Source organism: Marmota marmota, unplaced genomic scaffold (assembly GCF_001458135.2).
Source record: "Marmota marmota marmota unplaced genomic scaffold, marMar, whole genome shotgun sequence".
Taxonomy (NCBI): Eukaryota; Metazoa; Chordata; class Mammalia; order Rodentia; family Sciuridae; genus Marmota; species Marmota marmota.
In genome coordinates, this window is record NW_025999871.1 from 36,037 (window position 1) to 45,357 (window position 9,321).

The 9,321-nt window shown below is 37.5% G+C and overlaps 1 protein-coding gene across 1 annotated transcript; it reads right to left on the reverse strand.

The window, feature by feature from the left end:
- Nucleotides 1-6,714: 6,714 nt before the first annotated feature.
- LOC107159779 (olfactory receptor 10-like) lies at nt 6,715-7,644 on the reverse strand. The gene has a single exon (XM_015506389.1). It carries the CDS (start codon nt 7,642-7,644, stop codon nt 6,715-6,717), a length of 930 nt encoding a protein of 309 aa, XP_015361875.1.
- Nucleotides 7,645-9,321: the final 1,677 nt, after the last annotated feature.

Consider the following 9,321-nt stretch of genomic DNA (forward strand, 5'->3'; position numbering starts at 1 on the left):
TTATATATATATATATATATATATATATATATATATATATATATATATATATATATAGAGAGAGAGAGAGAGAGAGAGAGAGAGAGATTGAACACAGGGCCTAGTGCATGCAAGGCAAGCACTCTACCAACTGAACTATATCCCCAGCCCTATATATGTTTTTTGTATTTGCTAAGATTTTCTTTGTGTCCTAAAATGTTGATGGTTTTAAGAAAATGTTTCTTTTGCTGCTGAGAAAAAGTTGTATCCATTCATTTTTGGATAAAATATTCTATAGATGTCTATTCAATCTAGATTATTAATTGTATTTCCTTTGGTTCTGTAGTTCCAGAAATGGAGTACAATTTCTCATTGTTCTGGTTGTACAGGATGCAGCATCACACCGGTCATGTAGCCATGTATGTACACAGGGCAAAAATGCTTGATTCATTCTATTGTCCTTCCTACCTTCACGTGCACTCCCTTCCCTTCACTCCCCTCTACCTAATATAAAGTATTATTTTGTTGTGTTCTATTTGATTCTTGATATTGAGAAGGGTATGTAGATGCTCCATATATCAGATATTTGGGGCACAGATATTTGTGACTATTATTCCTTGCTGGTGTACGACTACCTTAAGCAGTATGAAATGATCTTCTTCATCTCTTCTGATTATCTGTGGCTTAAAGTTCACTTTATCAGATATGAGACTAGAAAAGCCTGCTTATTTACAAGACCCATGTGAATGATAATTTTTTTTTCATGCCCTTTTACTTTCAATTTCTAGATATCATTGCCTATAAGGTGGGTCTCTGGGAGACAGCATATTGTGGGGTCTTGTTTTTTAATCCTCTCTGATAGCCTATGTCTTTTGATTGATGATTTGAGTCCATTAACATTCAGTGTTATTATTGAAGATGATTTTTATTCCCTATCATTTTCATTTATTTCTCGTTTTTTAAAAATATTTATTTTTTGTTTTTAGGTGGTAAAATTTTATAAGGATTGAACCCAGCATCCCGCTCATGCCAGGCGAGCGTGCTACTGCTTGAGCCACATCCCCAGCCCTATTCTAGTTTTTAAGTTTAATTTGATTCTCCTTTGATATACTATTCTTCTAGTTTAGTATATTCTGCCAGTTTTCATTGTATTCTGCATTTCTGCTTCATGAAATATTTTATTGCTTGTGTTTTGAAGTGCTAGATCTCTAGTGGTGAATTCTTTTAACTTTTGTTCATCGTGGAAGGTTTTTACCTCATTTTCATATCTGAAGCTTAATTTTGCTGAAATACTATTTGCAAACTCTTGGTTGGCATCCATTTTCTTTTAGAGCTTAGTAAAAATTATTTCAAGACTTCCTAGCTGTTAGGGTTTGGGTTCAAAATAAGCTTAGGTCCAGATTGTTTTTACCTACAAATGTGACCAGTTATTTTTTTTTCTGGACACTTTTAAAATTCTATCCTTATTCTGTAGTTAAGCATTTTCATAATAATTTGTCTAGAAGTGGGTTTTTTGTAATTTTATATATTTGGATTCCTGTATGCCTCCTGTATATGATTTTTCCATTTCTTTCTTAAGATTTGGGAAATTTTCTGTTACTATTTCATTGAAAAGATTGTGTATTCCTTTGGTTTGTATTTCCAAGCCTTCATCTACCCCTATAAATCTTGAGTTTGGCCTTTTAGTGATATTTCATATTTCTTGAAAATTCTGTTCATGGTCTCTTAACATTTTTCTCCATGATTAACTTTATTTTCAAGATCATGCACTTCATATTTGTTGCCTGAAAATCCATCTTCCAAGTGGTCTAGACTATTGGTGATGCTTTTTACTGATTTTTTATTTTGCTTTGGGGAAAAAAAAGATATGAGTGTAGAAAAGGGTCTGTAGATTCAGGAGGTAAAGAGGACAAAAGCAAGGTGGTATAGGATGTGTTGTTTATGAGGAATGAGTAGCAAAATAGAAGTAAAAGAACTAAGGAAGATGAAAGAGAGAACAGTAGAATTTGGCTGTTAGCAACAGAAAAGAGAGAAATAATGAATGAAAACAGAGCTGTGAAACAGACAATATAAAATCAATCCAAAATATACCAGTCAAAAACCCTAACCCTCAAAATACAAAGTAAAGAAAAGTAACTGCCTTCAAGAAATACTTGAAATGAGAAACCAGAAACAAACATGTATGTGTACAAAGGTCCATCATATCATCATCATTATGTATTCCAAAAGAAAAACAAAAGCAATATTTAAGAATAGGCAATGAGAGTATGTGTTTGCTGTTTGTGCCAAATTATCTTTCCATTTCTCATCTTCATGTCTCAGAGGATGTCTCACTTGCCTCACAGAGAAGTAGTTTCTTGCTGTTTAACTACTGTGTCACAGAGCTGTGAGAAAAGCCACTTCCCACTAATCCACCATCTTCTTTCCCCTATGTCTTTTATTTCTTCTTGAAGTATGAACTAAATAAGGATCCAGGTATTTTATTGCATTGAAAATTGTTTTTTGGTGTTGAATCAATATGTTTCTTGAACCACCCATCTGTTCAAATTGCTAAGACAATATACCTGGCCTTGTGAGTTCCTGCGAGCTATTGGAGTCAAAGAGATGAAGGGAACCAGGTCCTCCCTGGTCTCTCCAGCTTGTATTTACACAGACAAATTGCTTTCTGTGTTTGAATTTCCCCTATTTTTCTCATTCACAGTCAGCTCAAAAAATACTTGGAAATAAATCTAAGCAAGGTGAAAGACCTCTACAATGAAAACTATAGAAAACTGAAGAAATAAATAGAAGACCTTTAAAATGGAAAGATCCTCCATGTTCTTGGATAGACAGAATTTATATTGTCAAAATGGCCATATTACAAAAAGCAATATCCATATTCAATGTAATAACATCAAAATTTCAATTACATTTTTCACAGAACTAGAAAGTCTTAAAATTTATTTGAGAGAAAGGAAAAGACCCCAAATAGCCAAAACAACAATGAACAAGAAGACTGATTTGGGAGGCATCACTGTACTGGATCTCAAATTATACAACAGAACTATGATAACAAAAACAGCATGTTGGCGCCAAAACAGACTTCAAGACCAGTGGAATAGAATAAAAGACACAGAGAAAAACCCATGTAATAGAGTCATCTGATACTTGACAAAGCTGTGAAAAAAACATCAGTTGGAGAAAAGACAGACTTTAAACAAATGATCTTGGGTACTGGGTATCTATATGTAGAAAAATGAAACAAGATTGCTATCTTTCATCTTTCACAGAAGTCAACTCAAAGTGGATTAAAGACCTAGTAATCAGACCAGAAAATTTGCACATCTAGAAGAAAACATACACTCAAGATTCCAACACACTGACACAGACACTGACTTCCTTCATAAGACCATAAATTCAAGAAATAAAACATATGAATAACAAGTGGAATAGCATCAAATGGAAAAAAATAACTCCTCTGCACATCACAGAAGATAAGGGAGCAAAGACAGACTACAGAGAGGCAGAAAATATTTTCCAGCTTCCTCTGGACTAGAATCCAAAATATCTAAAGAATTAAAAAACTTAATACACACACACACACAAAGAAAAAAAAACAAATAATCTAATTAATAATTGGGCAAAAGACCCAAACAGGTATTTCTCAAAAGAAGATATACAAATGGGCCAAAAATATATGAAAAATGTCTAACATCCCCAGCAATAATGAAAATGTAAATCAAAATTATATTGAGATATCATCTTGCTCTAGTTAGTGTAGCAGTAATCAAGAATACAAGCAATAAGAAACATTGGTGAGGATGTGGGGAAAAAGGCAACTTATATGTTGTTCTTGAGACTGAAAATTAGTACAATCATTTTGAAAACCAATATGGAAATTCTTCAAAATCCTAGGAATGGGACAACTATATGACCTAGATATTCGAATCTTCAGTATTTATCCAAAAGAATTAAAATCAGCATAGTGTAAGGATATGGCCACAACAATATTTAGAGCAGCACTATACACAGTAATCAAGTTATGAAATGAGCCTAGGTGCCTGTCAACAGATGAATGAACATGGTGTATATGTGGTCTTACATACACAATGGTGCTTTACTCAGCCTTGAGGAAGAATGGAATTATGGCATTTGATGGTAAATGAATGGAACTGGAAGACATTAGGCTAAGTAAAATAAGCCGGACTCAGAAAGTCAAGTGTTGAATATTTTCTCTCAGAAGTTAAAGCCAGAGTAAAACAAAGGTGAAAACAGAGGAATCCAATGAAAATAGAAAGGAGACCAATATAGTAAAAGAAGGGGATAAAGAGAAAGAAAGAATCCAGGGAAAAAGCGAGGAACTGTGAAATGAAGTTGAATAAATTATACTGCATACATATATGACTATACCACAGTGAATTTCACCTTTAGGTATAAGACAGGAATTTGAAAATGAATACATTGCTGGGTGATGTGTTGCACATCTGTAATCCCAGTGGCTTGGGAGGCTGAGGCAGGAGGATCACAAGTTCAAAGCCAGCCCCAGCAATTTAGTGAGGCCCTAAGCAATTTATCAAAAACCTGCTGTAATGGTTAATTTGAATTGTCAACTTGATTGATTGAATTAAGAGATGCCAAAGATTAAGAGGCTTCTAGGTGTGTCAGTGAGGTATCTAGGAATGATTGGGACATGGGGTAGTGAACTGAAGTGGAAACCCTCCCTAAGCATGGGCAGCACCAATACGCTGGAGGCTTGGATGGCATAAAGGTTGGGAGAACAAGGAAGCAGCAGCAGATGCAAGCTCCATTCTTCTTGAACAGGTTCTTGATTGCTTCTGTGGTCACCTGAGGATATCAGATTTTTGCTCCTTCACTCTTCCACAGGGGACTCTGCCAGTGATTCTCCAGAGTTTTCAGAAGCCTTTGGCCTCCAACTGGGGTAGCATCATTGATACTTCTTGCTTTGAGGCATCCTGGACTGTGCAGCTACAGGTTCCTCTAGCTCTCCAGCCTACAGATGGCCATTGTAAACTATCCAGTCAGTATAATAAATTCCCTGATTATAATCACACTTCCTGTTGATTCAGTTCTTCTACAAAAAAACTGACTAATACACTAGCTTCAAAATAAAAAAATTAAAAGTAAAAAGGGGCTGGGGTTTTGGCTCAGTGGCTAAGCATCCTTGGAATTCAATCCTTGGTCCCCAAATAAAGAAAAAAATAGAAGGATGACCATTACAGTAGAGGAAGGGGACCATGGAGAGGGAGTGGAGATTGAAAGAAGTACTTAGGACAGAATTTGAGTAAATTATTTAAATTACTTGGTTCCTGTGGTATGTGTTCAGAGACAGATAACTCAGGCCTAGGATAGGAAAAAGGCAATCCTGTTTCCCTTGAGATTAGGGATAGGGAGAGGGAGAAGAGAAAAAGAAAACATACCCATTTAAACTAAGCCTCAGTGTTTGAGCAGCCAGGACTACATATACACTATGAAGTGGGGACAACTGTTACTACAGGAACTTCTCTGTTGTATTCTGGTTGGTTTTTTGGACATTATTTCTTTATGATGACACTGGTGTTGAGAATTAGGTTCAAGTCCTTCTGCCAGTGTTTAAGACTGAACCATCCAGAAATGTTTAGGCAAGTGCAAAGAGTTTTATTTAAAAGATAAAACACACACACACACACACACACACACACACACACACGGAAAAAGGCTCTGCCACAGGGGGGTCCTAGTTTTTGCCCAAGGGAGTAGGGGTGTCCTTCCCTTTTTATACATTTTAGTTTTCCTTTCTTCTCATGCTCCCTCATCCTCTTATCTTGCCTACATGACCAACAGTTGGGCCAACAGAAGCCTCCCAGGGGTACAGGCAGGAAGGGAGCAGCCCAGTGGGCATTCATTACCACCACCATGCAGGGAGGAACAATTCCCTAGAGGTAGGTATCCTTGAGAACAGGTTGGAGGAGGTGGGTATATTCAGGAAGTATTTGCATTTTATTTCCTCTTGAATCAGTCCCCAAGTTCCTGACCCATTCATTTGTTACCTACAATGACTGCCCTTTTGCCCCTGGCCTAGACAGATGTCATGACTAACACACATGGTGCAAGTAATAAGACTTTTATTCTTTTCTTTTTTCAATGTCATACTACATATTTTGCTTTTTTCCTTGAGTAGGTAAATGACATTCACCTTGAGACCCTATCTGCTCAGAACAGGGCAATTGAGCAGGACCCCTTATTTGCTAATAACTGTTATGACCAGAAGGCTAGAGGAATAACTATTGTTTGAGAAAGTAGAAATGGGTCTGAGTTGTGTGGGAAGGTCGTCAGGGTCCCAATTTATTAAACAAAACTACAAGTGAGCATATGCCTTTCCCATTTAGGCACACTGGGAGTTAATGACAACACTGGGAATCAGTCTCTTTGGAAAAGGGTTACCACATTTATTTAGGCTTCCCTGGCTCTCAGACATGTATAGACTCCATCCCTATTCTCCACATATGGCAAAATGTACTCTCTTCTCAAGTTCATTCTTTTTGAACATTGTGACACACAAGATTTACTCCCTCCTGAACAATAATCATAAAAACACTGAATTAGAAATTCCCACTTCCAATTTCCCAGAAGGAATGTATTGGTAATCTGAGGACCCAAGAAGGTTGTTTTCTAGTGGCCAATGGCCTCCAAAGAAAATGGTAGTTTTTAGGAAATGCAAGTTACCATGGAAAATGTAATTTGTTTCCCCTCCTACCTTCAATCTCTGCTTCTCCCTAGTACCTTCAAGAAAGCCCCTTTCACATCCTTGTTCCTTAGGGTATAGATCAGAGGATTGAGCACAGGGGTAATGATAGTATAAAAAAGGGCAGCAAATTTTCCCTCACTCTCAGAATAACTGCTTGTAGGTTGGAGGTATGCATAGATGGCTGAGCCATAAAAAAGGCAAACCACAAGGAGGTGGGAGCCACATGTCCCCAAAGCCTTTCTACCCCCAGCCATTGATGTGAGCTTCAGCACTGCCTGAGCAATGTTTGCATAGGAGCCTACTATCAGTGCTGCAGGAAAGACCAAGATTATGGCTCGGGCCACAAACATCTTGGCCTCTGTTCCTCCTGTATCCTCACAAGCCAACTTCAGTAATACAGGCATCTCACAAAAGAAGTGATTCAACTGATTACCACAGAGAGGCATGGCCATCATGAGGCCTGTCTGAATCAGAGAGTTCACGAGGCCTCCCACCCAGGAGGCAATAGCCAGTGCCTGGCAGAAATGAGGGTGCATGATGGTTGTGTAGTGGAGTGGACGACACACAGCAGCATAGCGGTCAAAGGCCATCACTACCAGAAGTACACACTCAGTGGAGCCCAAGGCAAGAGATATGAAGAGCTGGGCCACACACCCTCCATAGCTGATAGTCCTATCAATTCTGGATAGGTTGATCAGCAGCCGGGGCACAGTGCTGGTGGTATAGCAGAGGTCCAGGAAGGATAGGTGGCAGAGGAAGAAGTACATGGGTGTGTGCAGTCGAGGGTCCAATCTTGAGAGAGCAATGATGCTGGTGTTGCCAAAGAGGGTCAGAGAGTAGAAAATTGAAATAAAAGCAAAAAGGGTGAGTTCCAGTTGAGGCCAGTCTGAGAAGCCTACCAAAATGAAGCCATCTTCAATACTGGTATTCTTACTTCTCATAGTCATTTCCTTGCCCAAACAACAGAAAAAGATTGATGCCTATTCTGAAGAAATGGAATTAAAATATTATTTTCACTGTTGCCTGTGTATTCCTACATGTATTCCCTATGTATTCCTAAATCATACATTTAATTTACACTTTGCTATTTAGTTCAGTTCCATTCAGTCTTCTATTCCTACTCTTCTCTTCTGTAGTGTGGAGATTAGGAATGATGGGCCCTTGTGTGAGCCCTATTCCTACTGCCTGTTTATTTCATGATTTGAGGCAATCTATTCAATCATTTTGACATGATGCTTCCTTGTCTGAACATATAAATGATGTATTGCCTCCCTCGACTGAGACAAGAATCCAATGCATTCAGGTAAAAATTGCTTTTAAAAAAATCTAATTTGTTGCTGGGAGTGTAGCTCAGTAGTAAAGTACTTCCCTGGAATGCATAGACCCTTGGTTTGATCCCAAGTACCTCAAACGAAATAAAAATCTAAAGTATAAAAACATAACATCAGTATTCTATGTTGTTCTCTTTGTCATTTTCTTGGTCTATTAGATAGGATTTTTCAGTGTGCTTATGAGGCTAAGATCAAAAGTTGGGCTTCTGGGGCTGGGGATGTAGGTCAGTTGGTAGAATACTTCCCTCACGTGCACAAGGCCCTCTATTCAATCCCTAGCACCACAAAAAATGAAAATTGGCTTCTGGTGCTCCTCTGCTTTCTTCTGTTCAGAGAATAACTTCAATACACCAATCCTGAAATCCTTTCTCATGATCAACTACCATCTGGTCACTTTAGGACCAGAAAGAGTGGAGATGCATCCCTTTAGGTCATAAATAATTCATAACAGATACAGTCCTTATGATGAGTCATCATCTTTGGAGTATCCCCACCTGTTTATCTAAGTCACAAATCCATCCTTCGACTCCCCGGGAAGAGTTGTTCTCTCCTCTCTAATCCAATCTTTTTTGCAGAGTTTCTCTGTAGCACTTGTCAAACCCACTTGACATCTTTTATACGTTTGTATCCTACTCCAAGCCGTGTGCAGAACACAGTCAGTTTAAAAGTACTAATATCCTCTCTTAGGGGTAAATTCACTTTACTTTTTTTCATGATATACACTAGATGTTAAGGAACTTTTTCTGAGTGAAACATTTGACTCTCCCATTACATCTGATGAAAATCTATTTCCTCTACGAACCCATAGGATTAATGGTCTACACACTTTAATAAACTATGGCAGTGAAATATGTGTAAAATTGCTTTTTACTTGAAAGATTGATATTTCTTATGGTTAAAATCTAAATACCATATAAGAAAATTTACCAGAAACCAAAAAAAAATGAAAAATAAAAAAACATAAACAATAGAAGTTTACCCTATGCTCAACATGAGAAGTTTTTGCCAAATTAACACATTCTTATTTTCATTATGTCTGCTGTACTGAAAGATCATTAACAGTGCTTTAGTGCTGGATGACTGATTTCAGTGAAGTATTTAGGTGCCATGATTCATGCCCTTATACAAAAGATGGGGAAAATGTAAATTATAAAGAGAAAGTTTTAATACACATGTAATATGACCAACATACCTATGATGGGTTTTGGATGAACACCTCAGTAAATTAACTGCTGAAGTCTGTAGTCAGATCCCTACATATAAACTTTATTACTTCCCATTTCACCT